Genomic DNA, 15,036 nt, shown 5'->3' with positions numbered 1-15,036 from the left:
ACAGGCAAAAACTAGAACTGTTTTTTTCTGATTTGTGGGGGAGTAGGGAATTCACAGGAAAACATGAAGACAATAAATAGAGTTTTAGGTGCTTGAGGATGCTCAGTCTGCAGTTTGAACTCAGTGGCAGTCCTGGGATGCAGATACGGACGTGGGAGTCCCAAACAGGCAGTGATGTGAAATTGCTCGGGCGAGATGGCAGGAATAACCTGGACCTTGGGAAGAGGATGGAGGGTAGAGCCAAGACATGGCGACGCAGAGTGTGTCCACCTTCACTTTTTCAACAGACCATTGTGAACAGGACAAAAGAGAGAAATCTGTTAGGTACTGCTGCCCAACTTGACACACTATTTCACATAAATGTCTCCCCAGCTGCAAATCTGGGGCGTAGCTGTTAATCGACCCCAGAAACAAAAAGAAAAATGAATCATTCCCCGAGGTACCCAAGGGAAGGTGCTACCAGGCTGTAAAGTAGCTTCGACGTTTCTAAAGCGGTGGTCTACAAGCCCATGCATGAGAATCAGCTAGGCAGTGTTTTTGTTTGTTTGTTTTGTTTTTAAATCAGTTTCGCCTACAGAGACCCTAATTCAATCAGTCTGTGGTGGGGCCCAAATGCTTTAGTACTTTTTTTCCAGCTCCCAGGGGATGCTAACATGTATCCATGGTTTGGATCCGTGTCCCTGCCAAATCTCATGTTGAAATGTGATCCCCAGTGTTGGAGGTGGGCCTGGTGGGAGGGGCTTGGATCACAGGGGTGCCTCTCATGAATGACTTGGTGCTGTTCCCTTGCTGATGAGTGAGTCCACGTGAGACATGGTTTAAAACTGAATGTCGCCTCACACTCTCTCGCTCCCACTCTGGCCATGTGTGATGCCTGCTCCTGCTCTGCCTTCCGCCATGATTATAAACTCCCTGAGGCCTCACCAAGTAGATGCTGGTGCCATGCTTCCTGTACAGCCTGCAGAACCATAGCCAGTTAAACCTGTTTTCTTTATAAATCACCCAGCCTCGGGTATTCCTTTACGGCAACACAAGAATGGCCTAACACCCCAGGTTTGAGCAACAATCTTCTATAGTTACGTGTACATTTTCTTTTTTTACCATAGAACAACTCAATTCAAGAATTCAAGACCAGCTGCCATGTTTTACAAAGGTATTTCTTTGAGTAGCAAATTATGGTGATTGGGGACTTACCCTAACATTATTGCTTCATAGACAATGTCCTAATACATGTTTCTAGACAAATCTGTAAGAAAGTTGCACCTTCACAGAGCTCACTGGTTATCTTCAAACACCTGGAAAAACATCCCCTTTGAGCAAAGGAGAGATTACTCAGCTGAAGCTTGCAGAAAGCAGTACAATGGGGCTGGGCACCACGGCTCACGCCTATAATCCCAGCATTTTGGGAGGCTGAGGCGGGCAGATCACTTGAGGCCAGGAGTTCGAGACTGGCCTGGCCAACATGGTCATATTAGGGTTCTCTAGAGGGATATAATGGAATATATATACACATACACACACACACACACACACACATATAGAGAGAGATATATATATAAAGGGGAGTTTGTTAAGTATTAACTCACATTATCATAAGGTCCCATAATAGGCCGTCTGCAGGCTGAGGAGCAAGGAGAGCCAGTCCGAGTTCCAAAACTGAAGAACTTGGAGCCTGATGTTCGAGGGCAGGAAGCCTCCAGCATGGGAGAAAGATGAAGACTGGAAGACTCCGCCAGTCTAGACCATCTACATTCCTCTGCCTGCTTGTATCCTAGCTGAGCTGGCGGCTGATTAGATGGTGCCCACCTGGATTGAGGGTGGGTCTACCTTTCCCAGCCCACTGACTCAAATGTTAACCTCCTTTGGTAACACCCTCACAGACACACCCAGGATCAATACTTTGCATCCTTCAGTCCAATCGAGTTGACACTCAGTAGTAACTATCACAATGGTGAAACCCCATCTCTACTAAACACACACAAGTTAGCCATGGTAGTACATGCATGTAGTCTCAGCTACTAGGAAGGCAGAGGCAGGAGAAGTACTTGAACCCAGGAGGCAGAGGTTTCAGTGAGCCAAGGTAGCGCCACTGTACTCCAGCCTGGGCGACAGAGTTAACACTCTGTCTCAAAACAAACAAACAAACAAACAATAAGTAGTAGAATGGGGAAAAAGAGATGCCACTGTTTTGTCTACCATTTTCCCTAAAAAGTAGCTGAGAAGCAGCTTGTATAACCCCAAAATGACCATTGTCACACTAGAGCAACAGGATTAGGGAACTGTAAGATACTAGTAATAGTTCAGAGAAATAAGTTGTATTTGTAATTTATGACTTACAAAAACTTTGATGTGCCTTGTCTCACTTGAATTCAACTCACCCAGAGGTGAGGAGAGCAAATATCCCCAACGTCTTCCTAAAGCATCAGAAGTGAGTCACCTGTCTGTTGGTCAGAACCAGGCCTGACACCCAGAGCTGCTTCTCCAAGTGCTAGATTTTAATAATTAGCATGATGGCCAGGTGCGGTGGCTCAAGCCTGTAATCCCAGCACTTTGGGAGGCCGAGACGGGCAGATCACGAGGTCAGGAGATCGAGACCATCCTGGCTAACACGGTGAAACCCCATCTCTACTAAAAAATACAAAAAACTAGCCGGGCGAGGTGGCGGGCGCCTGTAGTCCCAGCTACTCGGGAGGCTGAGGCAGGAGAATGGCGTAAACCCAGGAGGCGGAGCTTGCAGTGAGCTGAGATCGCGCCACTGCACTCCAGCCTGGGCGACAGCACGAGACTCCGTCTCAAAAAAAAAAAAAAAAAGAAAAAAAAAAAGAAAATAATTAGCACGGCTTACCATGCCTTAGACCCTCATTATGGAGTGCTGAATGCATACTGTAGACAGATGGCAGAGGGTACCAATGAGGTGACGGGGCAGCAGCCTACAGAGGTGGCAGCACACTGGGCCGGGGGTCGGGAGATGGGGCCCCACCTCCCTCTGATCACCCACTGCATGTGTGGAAAGGCCATCACAACCCCTGTGGCTTCAGCCTTCCATTTCCTCTGCTGTGAGACCACCAAGCCTCTTTCAGGTTCTTCTATTCCTGTTCATCCTGTTAAGCTGCAAAAGCCTAACAATGCGAGAATTATTAGCCACTTAGAAGGTACCAGAATACCAACAGGAAACAAGTCACAGTGGCTGCGAAGAGTGGAAAGAACATTTGCCAGGTATTTTAGTGTGTATTTACATTTACAGCTTTGAAAATAAGGTTTTTTTTTTTTTTTTTTTTTTTTTTTTGGCGGGGAGAAGACTTGCAATTTCTATTTCGCCTGGAGTTTAGCTGGCTTTCTCCCTGATCTATGAGAGCAACTGCCTTTCTCCTTGTCACTGCCTTCTCCTGTTTTAAGGACCATGACAACCATCATGCCCTCTTCAAGTTCTCTGTGATGTCATAAAAGTCCCCAAGACATAATTGCAACGTGCTTTAACTATGGTGTCAATGCAGCAAGCAAGAAATCATGGAGTTGCAATATGGTTGAAAAATCACCCCCCATTTCTAACTTTACTCATTTTTATGAGGTCCTCTAGGTCTAGACACCTGCATAAGTGACGTCTACGAGAGGGTGAACATAAGAAATCACACTGAGTTTCTCATGCTTGTGGCCTACGTACCATTCTGTGGCTTTTCTGGTTTCCTTCCGTTATGGTTCTGGTTTGATTTTCTTGGGTGTGATGCCTCTTTGTTTTTGCTTTTGTCTGTGCTAGTTTAGCCTAAATAAAGTTCCAAATACACAGGGTCAGTATCACTTAAATGATGTTGTGTATACCCTGGCAGAGCTTAGGGCACACTCTTTCTTTTTTTTTTTTTTTGAGATGGATCTTCGCTCATACTTCAATGGAGTGGGAGGAGGGGGTTAAAGTTTACAAAAATTGGAAAAATTACTGACAATTAGATACTGGCTTACTTGTTCAGAGAAATAATTTTTTTTTTTTTGAGATGGAGTCTTTGCTCTTTTTTTTTTTGAGACGGAGTCTTTTGCTCAGGCTCGAGTGCAGTGGTGCGAACTCAGCTCACTGTAACCTCCGCCTCCTGGGTTCCAGTGATTCTCCTGCCTCAGCCTCCCTACAGGCATGCACCACCACCCCAGCTAATTTTGTATTTTTAATGGAGATGGGGTTTCTCCATGTTGGTCAGGCTGGTCTTGAACTCCCGACCTCAGGTTATCCACCTGCCTCGGCCTCCTAAAGCGCTGGGATTACAGGTGTGAGCCACCATGCCCGGCTAAACACTTTCATAAATTCCTCCCAAGTCCTGCAGCCAAACCTGCACCAAGAGAAGTTCTCTGATTTTTCTCCCCAACGAAGATTGCCCATCTCGCACCCTGAGTCACCACCACAGCCTGGTGAGCAATTTCACCTGGACTTTTCTGTCCTAATTAGGGGTTTCCATCTGAAGCCTCAAAAAGCTAAAAAAATCTTAATGAAATAAAAGTTATGATTTGGAGTTATCATTGCTAACATGGAAGGCCATTTAGAATACAGTATCTAGTGAGAGAAGGAGACTGAACGTGGAGTGGGCATCCTTGTGTAGAAGTATTTATATGGGTAAAGCACAAAATGTCAGCTATAGTTGTGTCTGGATGGTCGTTTTTGGTGACTGTGATTTTTAAATTCTTTTCATATTTCTACTTTCTGATTTTTCAAAGAATGATGAGTGTATTGTATAAAATATTCACTTTTTTGGACATTAGTGGAAAAATTGGTGAAGTGGAATATAGTTTGTTATTTAGTTCATAGTATTGTGCCAATGTTGATTTCTTACTTTTGACAAATGTCTCATGGTTCTGTAAGATGGTAACCCCAGGGAAGCTGGATGAAGGATAAAGGAACTCTCTGTACTATTTTTGCAACTTAAAATAATTTCAGAATAAAAAGGCTTAAAACGGTCAGGCGCGGTGGCTCACGACTATAATCTTAGCACTTTGGGAGGCCGAGGCGGGTGGATCATCTGAGGTCAGGAGTTCGAGTTCGAGACCAGGCTGGCCAACATGGCTAATATAAAAAATTAGCTGAGCGTGGTGGCCCGTGCCTGTAGCCCCAGCTACTCAGGAGGCTGAGGCAGGATAATCGCTTGAACCCGGGAGGTGGAAGTTCCAGTGAGCCGAGATCACGCCATTGTACTACAACCTGGGCAACACAGCGAGACTCTGTCTCATAAGGCTTAAATAAATAAGAATAAAAAATAAAAAATAAAAAGCAAGAGACTAGGTTTTGGAGTCAGGTAGACCTTGGTTCATGCATAGTTTGTTCCCTTCTAGTGGGCGGCATGCTGGAGTGGACTTAGGAGTGATGTTCTACAATTTCAGGGATTTTGCAGGTAACTAGACATAGTCATTTTTAACAATTAAATATTACAAGTTTACAATATACCAAAACAAAGGTAATTACTTAAAACTCATTTCCTATTTACTTGAGCCTATTAATGATTATCCGCAGTAGTTATGTTCTATAAAGTTGCCGGGAACACTGAACTAGTGAGTGCAATACTAGAACCCTTGCTTCTGGAGGAACTACAGAAGAAGGTATTTCCTGTGAAGGTTTAGTCCAGGCCTGCAGTTCTCCATGGCTACGCGGGAAAGGTGGGGGCCTCCTGAAATCCTCTGGACACAATATTTCCATCAACTGCTCAACATATAACCTTGTTTCATACCCTTCCATTTAAAGACATCTCATTTGATATCTATAGTCGGTTCATGAACATTGCACTCACGGCCAACAGCACTACAACTCACGCTCAATAACACACGATTTCTCCATAAGGCACATCCCGGCTTTCCCACGCTTAGGAACACTAGCCAGCACTTAAGCACTGTACTTGGAGGCCATTTTAAACAGTGAGATCACCAAGCAAAAGCATAAAAATGTAGAAAATGAAGCACAACATAGACTGTGCAAGGGACACCTGTGTACGGCGTCACAGGTGAACAAGAAGGAGAAGCATTGCTACGTTTGACCAAAGCTGAAAACGTGCATGTTGGGCAATGCATCTTTCATCCCTCTACACATCCCCATAAATGACCATGAAAACACAGTGAGTATTGATTTTGGTGCTGCAAAATACACAGTTGATCCTCGCTATGCATGGATTCTGTCTTTGTGAATTCCCCTACTTGCTAGTTTCAGTTTAGTTTTTACTTGCTAAAACTAGCAAGTAGAAATTCGCAAAGATGCAATCCACGCATACCGAGGATTAGCTGTGTATTTTATTATCTGAGGTTATTTCCCTGCCTTGTATCTGTTTAGTGGAAATAGAACTGTGCTACCACGGATCTCTTCCCAACTCTTGTGTGCAGTGACTCAGGTCACCCTCGTAACTTGTTTTTTTTTTTTTTTTTTTTTTTTTGAGACGGAGTCTCGCTCTGTCGCCCAGGCTGGAGTGCAGTGGCCGGATCTCAGCTCACTGCAAGCTCCGCCTCCCGGGTTTACGCCATTCTCCTGCCTCAGCCTCCGGAGTAGCTGGGACTACAGGCGCCCGCCACCTCGCCCGGCTAGTTTTTTGTATTTTTAGTAGAGACGGGGTGTCACCGTGTTAGCCAGGATGGTCTCGATCTCCTGACCTCGTGATCCGCCCGTCTCGGCCTCCCAAAGTGCTGGGATTACAGGCTTGAGCCACCGCGCCCGGCCAACCCTCGTAACTTGTAACTGACCACAGTGGGAGGATTTACACTACAGAAACTGGCAAATGCTACACATCGGGGCTTGATTGGTTGATTTTCTCCATCACTTTCTTAAACCTAGACAATATTAATAATGCAGATTCACCTTAAAACTGTATCATACCTGGAACCATTATATTGCAAATAATACAAAAAGTTGAGGAAATGTTCCAGTATTCAAAAACTACTGAATACTGATTCAGCAAAGTTGTCACTCCATGATTGATGAACAAATGATATTCTGAGGGCTTCAATTTCACCTTAATCATTAATACAATAAAATGACAAAATGAGGCCAGGTGTGGTGGCTCATGCCTGTAATCCCAGCACTTTGGGAGGCCAAGGCGGGTGGATCACTTGACGTCAGGAGTTCAAGACCAGCCTGGCCAACATGGCGAAGCCCTGTCTCTACTAAAAGAATACAAAAATTATCTGGACGTGGTGGTGTGCACATGTAGTACCAGCTACTCAGGAGGCTGAGGCAGGAGAACCGCTTGAACCTGGGAGGTGGAGGTTGCAGTGAGCGGAGATCGTGCCACTGCACTCCAACCTGGCTGACAGAGTGAGATTCTGTCTCACAAAGAAAAAAAAAAAAAAAAAGACAAAATCATGTTTGAACTACACTCTTGTCAAGTGTAACAAGACAGGCTATGATAAAAATCTATGAAACCATTGTGAGAACCAATCATCAAAGGGAATTTACCACGGAATATTTTTTTTTTTTTTTGAGACAGAGTCTCACTCTGTCGCCCAGGCTGGAGTGCAGTGGCGTGATCTCGGCTCACTGCAACCTCTGCCTCCCGGGTTCAAGAGATTCTCCTGCCTCAGCCTCCCGAGTAGCTGGGATTACAGGCATCTGCCACCACACCCGGCTAAATTTTGTATTTTTAGTGGAGAAGGGGTTTCACCATGTTGCCCAGGCTGATCTTGAACTCCTGACCTTAAGATATCCACTCACCTCAGCCTCCCAGAAGTGTTGGGATTACAGGCCTGAGCTGCCATGCCCAGCTTTATGTATTTCATTAGACAGATTATTATGTATTCCATTTGTAAGTTGTGTCCTATACATCCTTTATCAGGGACAATATAATTTAAGTGCATTCACTTCCAGAGAGCTGGCTGTTTAAGCCACGCACCACTGTTTCTAGCTGAGTGACCTCAATTAACCACTAAACCTCAACTTAAGTATAAAACAAAGAAGAATAAACAGTCCTTCCTTGAAAGATTTTGAGGATTGAATGCAATGATTTTTTCCAATACATTGTTTCCAGGTAGAGACTTCAGGAACCTCAGTCCCCTTTTCCCCACGCACCTCACCTGGGGAACAGACCCAGTGACACATTCATCCCTGTGCACGCCCACCCCTACTTTCCCAGAGTGGTCCTGTGTGCCTGGACTAAACCGTCACAGGTGGGGAAAACTCACCACTAGGGGGCGGGAGCAAGATGCCTTTGATGGCTGTGGTCCTTCAGACCATGTAACTGATTTGGAATACTGTGACATACTCGCTCTCCCACCCTCTGTGGGGAGAGAGAGGATAAATGTGTCAAGTCTGCGGCCATGGTGCTGCATTCAGAGAATCCCACTCTAGTGACCAGCATTGGCACCCTGAGAAAATGAGAACCCTTGAGCCCCAGTTTGGACAACTGTTAAAATGTGATTAAAATCTTCGGCCGACCCAGTTGCCCTTCTGCAAACTCACCTGCTTGTCGTCCTAGGCACACGGCATGCTGTGACTGCTGCTGGCTGTTTAATACATCGGGGCCCGTCCAGGTGAGTCTCACCTAATGAGGAGTCAGCAAAGCAGCCTTCTCCACCCCCATCTTCCTGCCAGATCTCTCAGGATCAGCGTTTACAGTTAATGTGCTACCTGCCTTTCCCAGGTAACATGCATTAAACGAGGCTCTTCTAGAAACTGATGTTTTAAGGAGGTGATTCCATCAGCGGCAACCTTAGAGCTGCAAAGAACTGGGGTCAATGACAGCAGAGAGGTCGTCCGGCACTTCCTCCCTCGCCCCTCCTCATCTAGGTCTGGCCCTGGATTTTCCTGGAGGAGCAACTTCCTTATTCTTTTCAGGGGAGTTGACCGATGCCTTCTCCCTGGAGTCTTAGCCAGGTCTGCAAGGATGACCCTGCCACCTACTGGTGAGATGTTCGCTCCCATGCAAAGGGCGTCTCACTCCTTAGCTCCCCAGGCTCCCATCTGGCTAGCTGTCCCACTGTCAAGAACTTGCTCAACTATTTTCCCCCTTAAAAGCCAAATAGGCAACATCACCACTTGAGAATGAAAATCATTCAAACCACCATGATTAGTTCTCTGCCTGCATGGAATTTACGAATACTGATTTTGTTGACTGTAAACATAGCTGGCTTAATTTATTTCTGCCAGTTATATCCCGACACCTCCATTAATTATTTCATTTTGATGAATAGTTTTACACATCTGGGAGGATTCTGGTCATTCTAATGATATCTTCTTGAAGCTCTTCCAAGATGGATCAATACTGACCATGAAACATCAGATTCTTCTAAAGTGCAGACATCCCTCTTTACCTGAAACACAGCAAAATGTTATCCGGTGTTCTTGAACAAAACTAAAGACAAAGGCGGATTTTTTATAGATTTTAACCCTAGAGGAAATTCCTAGGTGTCTAGGTGGTGGCTCTCCAAATACAAGTCTGACAACTGCATTGCAGACTGCTGCCAAGGAAACAATGACAAAGACCTTTTTTTTTTTTTGAGACAGGATCTGCTCTCTTCCCCATGTTGGAGTGCAGTAGTACCATCATGGCTCACTGAAGCCTGGTGACTTAAGTGACTGCAGCCAGGTAATTAAAAAAAATTTTTTTTTGTAGAGATGGGCTCAAGTGATCCTGAGTTCAAGTGATCCTCCTGCTTCGGCCTCCCAGAGTGCTAGGATTACAGGTGTGAGTCACCATGCTTGGCCTGACAAAGTCTTAATAACAACTTTGAAACAGATAATGGCTCAGAATGAATGCAAATGACCACAAAGACAGTTTTCCTTTTCTTCAGAGTTTATTTTGAATTTTCATTTTTGGATAACCAAGCAGCTCTTTAAGAAGAATGCACAGAAGAGTCATTCTGGCACTTTTGGATAGTACATAAGATTTTTTTTTTTAAATTTTTTTAATAGTCACATTCAGCCCACTTGCTCAATCCAGACTCCCACGTTGGGTGAGCAAGATGAGTCCATAGGATTCCAGAGTTAATACGTAACCGTATATACAAACAGCCAAAAAACCATAACGGTGCCACAGGGATGGAACAGGGAAGGGCATCTCTAACGTGTCCTCTAGTCTATCTTCGCTAAACAGAACCCACGTTACACATGATAACTAGAGAGCACACTGTGTTGAAATGAGGATGCTGACCCCAAATGGCACTTGGCAGCATGCAGTTTAAAGCAAAAGGGACATCCTTTAATAACTGTATAAAATCCAGGCAGTTTCATTAAACGAGTTAAGAAAACCAACAACAACAAAAAGCGAGGGACTGTCTGTTGTCACTGTAAAAAAGGCACTTGGAGTTAATGGGACCAGGATTGGAGGACTCTTAGCTGATACAGATTTCAGTACGATTTCATTAAAAGGCTTGGATGTTACGAGAGGACACTCGGCGGTTCCTGAAGGGAGACACTGAGATGGACTGCTGAGAAGCAGAACAGATGAACACAAAGGAATCAACTCTTTACAACCAAATTGCATTGAAGCGACAACAAAAAAAGGCAAACCCCAAAACGCAACCTAACCAAAGCAAAATCTAAGCAAAATCAGACAACGAAGCAGCGATGCATAGCTTTCCTTCGAGAGAACGCATACCTTGAGACGCTACGTGCCAACCTAAGTTCTCAATGACAGCTTCACAGTAGGATTATTGTGATAAAAATGACTCGAGTGATGCAAAAAGAGTTTCATCTGTTCCCAGAATCAGAGGGAGAACTGAGGTGATCGTTAGAGCGTAGCGACATCACGTGCGGTTTCTTAATGTCCCTGGTGGCGGATACATCAAGTCCCCAGAAGGACATCTGGACACCACTTTCAGCCACCTCCTTGCAGGGGCGACATCCGCCAAAGTCATCCTTTATTCTGAGTAATAACTTTAATTCCCTTCTAACATTTACACGGCAAACAGGAATGCAGTAAACGTCCACGTCCGTCCCACGGCGGGGCTGCCGTTCTGTTTCCTCCACGAATGGGTACGCGCTTCCATGAGAAAGGATATTTGGCAATTTTATATTCCACAGTCAGGTGGCTCTGCGATAGCTCATTTAATGTTAAACGCCATCAGGGGCCTCTCCTCCCGTTTCTGCCAGGGGCTTTTCTTGTCTTCTCCTTGGTCATCATCATCATCGTCTTCCTCTTCCTCGTGGGCAGATCTTCTCTGATGGGGGCTGACGGCTGGCTCCGGGGGGGCGTCCGCAGTCCGTCTGGTTGTCTCCTCCTGCAGGCTGGGCAGCTGGCCACCACTTCTCCGAGCCGACCCCTCCAACAAGCATCTCAGGGCACTGTCCTCGGGGGTACAGACTGTGGTCCCACACTCGCTGCCACTCTGTTCCACGTCATCCAGGTACACGAGCTGCGTGTAGGCCGTGCTGTCTGGGGCCCGAGGCTCTTTCTGCTGGTGCTCTTGGACGGGCGGGTAGTTCTGCTGCAGAGACAAAGCATCTCCCCTTCCCTTCCGGGCAGATTTTGGTTCATTCATATCCACGCCAGAGTCCAAACTGGCATCATTACTTCCATTCCTTCCAGCTCTTTGGAGATCAATGTATGAATGTCTAACGTGAGCGTTGGACCTGCCATCCAAGGAGACGAACCACGCCCGGGGGTGTGGAAGTGGCTTCCCACCCCCAAGCTCCATCAGCGCCTTTTCAGTCAGGAGCTGCACCTCACTGTTCATCTGAGCCAAAGCCGCGTCGTTCAGGGAAGCTGGGATGGAGAGAGACTCCGACATGGATGCATTCTGAGGGCTCCACTCCCGGGTGCCTGCGTCCTGCAGGTGCTGCTGAGAGATGGCCTGGGAAGCCAGGGGCTGGGGCTGGATCTGCGAGGACGGGTGTGGGAAGATCCCAGCATGGGGACTGGACAGCTCAGCCTGTAGTCTTTCTAGTTCAAGCTGTTGATCAGCCGGGACGACCAGAGGCTGGCTGACATAGGAGTGGTCCCCGGGGAGTTTCATATAATGAGCCGGGATGACCAAGGCGGGCAGCACCTTCCTGTAAACGCTGTCATTGACCTGGTCGACAGAACTGCAGCAGATCAACTGGCCGGGCCGCGGGAAGGACGTAGGTCTCTCGAGGTGATCGACCGATCGTGACATCATACATTCAGTTGGTCTGCGGTCCAGCAGCTGTTCTTTCTCAGGCGATGAAGGTGCGGGATACAGATGTTCCTGAATGGTGAGTTTGCTTCCTGCAGACGCTGGACCTTCTCTGTCCTGCTTTTCAAATAAAGGCTGTGAGAGCACGGTGTTGTAACTACCCCTGTAGTCAGCATTGCCCGAGGACTCGTAGCCTTCTCTTTCCATAGATTTTCTTGCCTTTAAGGGAAAAACCTCCACTGACTTATGGTAGTCTTTCCCCAGCGTCCCGCTTGGCGTGAGGTTATCAAAGGAGATCTGGCTTTTATCTTCTTCCTTGCAAGACAGGAGCTCCTCCCGGGAGCTAAATTCCTGGGAGGTGCTGTAGGAGAGCTTGAGCATGGGGGTGTGCAGGTCCCCTTCCCCGCCAGGAGACATCATTTCCAAATGGACTCCACTCATCAGCTCCTTCGTGCCTGGGGCCTCGGGGCGGCCGTGGCTGGTGACGGACAGCGGGCCAGGGAATTCTGATGCTCGGCGCGAAAACAGCAAGTTGATGTGTGACATGGAGGTGGACTGGTCTCTTTTGGAACTCTCCAGTCCTGCAGGGAGCTGCAGTTTTCTGTGGTGCTGACGAGGTTTCAAGCACTTCCTCCTGTGACCAAAGACACAATCCAAACCCAAAGATTAGTGATTCTCACAATGGAAAAGTTTCAAGTTTCAGGTAAAATCCTAATTCTCAATTTCCACAGGGAGAAACAAGACAAAACAAGTCATCAGCAGCCAGAAGCCTTCTCACCCCACACCCTGTTTTTTTTTTTTTTGAGACAGCATCTTGCTCTGTCGCCCAGGTTGGAGTGCAGTGGTACGATCATAGCTCACTGCAGCCTCGACCTTGTGGGCTCAAGTGATCCTCCCACCTCATTCTCCCAAGCAGCTGGGACCACAGGCACACGCCACCATGCCCACCTAATTTTTGATTTTTAGTTTTTTGTAGAGATGGGGTCTCCCTGTGTTGCCCAGGCTGGTCTTAAACTCCTGGCCTCAAGCAGTCCTCCCCCTTCGGCCTTCCAAAGTGCTAGGCCACCATGCCTGGCCCTTATCCTTATTTTAACCCAGAGTAGGATAATCCAGAGATTTCATCTTTTACTGTCTGGAAAGCCCTTTGCCTAAATGAATTAAATGTATGACATACATTTTTCTATGACTTAAAAAAGTCAACAACTTATTAAAGAGTGTCAAATGTGACTAAAATGCTTTGCATTTTTAAAAAGAAAATTTTCCTCTATAATGCCTTTTTAAAATAGCTAAACTTAAAGGCTTTTATAAGCCAAATTACTTATTTCAAAGGGGTTAGTCAAGAGTTGACAATAAATATTCTTGCAAACTGATCAGACACAGCATCCAAATAAGAATTTTTTTTTTTTTTTGACTGAGTTTTGCTCTGTCACCCAGGCTGGAGTACAGTGGTGCAATCTTGGCTCACTACAACCTCTGCCTTCTGGGTCCAAGCGATTCTCCTGCCTCAGCCTCTCGAGTAGCTGGGATTATAGGTGTGCGCCACCATGCCCAGCTAATTTTTATATTTTTGGTAGAAATGGAGTTTTGCCAAGTTGGCCAGGCTGGTCTCAAGCTTCTGACCTCAAGTGATCCGCCCACTTTGGCCTCCTAAAGTGCTGGGATCACAGTTGTGAGCCACCGTGCCCGGCCCAAATAAGAAGAGTTCTGTTTTGCCCTTGAGAGTATCATCTCTTCACCAGCCTTTAGGGATACTCTAAATAAATCATATGACCATTGTTAAACTCTTTTTCATAATTCCCCTTCTAAGCAATGTTATCCACGCAGCATGCTTTACACATACTATTTGTTAAGTTGCAACTTAGATCACAAATGTGAGTTCTTACTTTTTCATGGGAAGAAAAAGTACTTCAATTTAGAAAAATTAAAAAAAAAAAACCCACCTCCATATCAATGCTTCTAAGTATCAATTGCCCAAGAAATTGTGAATTAAAAAAGATATTGCCAAAATGGTAAAACTTTACCTGCAATAATATAAAAGGAGACACAGCAAAACCAAAAGTATGAAAGCCATTCCTCCTAAAATGGCCAAAAGAAACACCGTGTGATACGTGGTAATATCCTGTGTTACAACGGGACCTAGAAGGTCAGAAAATGGCATTTAGAGTTTTGAACACCTTTAACTCAAAAGAGGGATCATTCATTGAGAACACAGTGTCTTGTGCTTACTCTTCTTGGCTGGGGCATAGAGCAGTGGCCAGAGGAAAACACTCTTGGATCACGCACTTGGGGTACCACCAGCATTGCATTAGTGATTAGCACGACTATTATGGAAGCTCCCATGGCCAGGTGAACTTTGAATACTCAAAGACAAGATGTGGTTACGTCAAGGGCCCCCCACTAAGCGGAGAAGTGTGCCTCACTTGGTAGCATGTGCCTTCTTTGAAATACATGACCTTTTTATTTTAATTTTTTTTTTTTGAGACAGGGTCTCATTCTGTCACCCAGGCTGGAACACAGTGATATAATCATGGCTCACTGTAGCCTTGACCTCCTGGGTTCCATCAATCCTCCTGCCTCAGCCTCCAGAATAGCTGGGACTACAGGCGTGCACCACCACATCTGGCTAGTTTTTGTATATTTTTTTAGAGGCAGTGCTCTCACTATGTTGCCCAGGAGGGTTTTGAACTCCTGAGTTCAAGCAATCTGCCTACCTCGGCTATCAAAGTGCTGGGATTATAGGCATGAGCCACTGTGCCCAGCTATGTGATCTTTTAATGCAAGAAAATGAACGCATGATGATTTAATGACTGGGACTCTCACCTTCAGAAAGATGGCCTGACTATCTGGGAATTTTATATCGCAGGGGAGCCAAAAAAAAAAAAACAACCCACAAAGTTTTATTCTTGCTTTTCCCGGGCAGTCAATCATTACTGTCTGGAGAGCCCTTAGTCTAAATAAACCAGTTTAAATGTATGACATAAATTTCCTGTGACT

The 15,036-nt window shown here is 45.8% G+C and overlaps 1 protein-coding gene across 5 annotated transcripts in view; it reads right to left on the bottom strand.

Annotated features, from left to right (window-relative positions):
- LOC105488203 (family with sequence similarity 171 member A1) overlaps positions 1-15,036 on the bottom strand; it is a 181,668-nt gene that overhangs the window by 23,749 nt on the left and 142,883 nt on the right. For all 5 annotated transcript variants that reach the window (XM_071070441.1, XM_071070442.1, XM_071070440.1 and 2 more), the window contains exons 7-8: positions 14,064-14,178; positions 8,408-12,676 (exon numbers count right to left, since the gene is read on the bottom strand). In XM_071070441.1, the coding sequence (XP_070926542.1) occupies positions 10,990-12,676; positions 14,064-14,178 (1,802 nt within the window). In that variant the 3' untranslated portion in view covers positions 8,408-10,989. The remainder of the gene's footprint in view (positions 1-8,407; positions 12,677-14,063; positions 14,179-15,036) is intronic.

Source organism: Macaca nemestrina, chromosome 9 (assembly GCF_043159975.1).
Source record: "Macaca nemestrina isolate mMacNem1 chromosome 9, mMacNem.hap1, whole genome shotgun sequence".
Classification (NCBI taxonomy): Eukaryota; Metazoa; Chordata; class Mammalia; order Primates; family Cercopithecidae; genus Macaca; species Macaca nemestrina.
The sequence above is the reverse complement of the archived record's forward strand: the minus strand, read 5'-3'. Positions and strand labels throughout refer to the sequence as shown.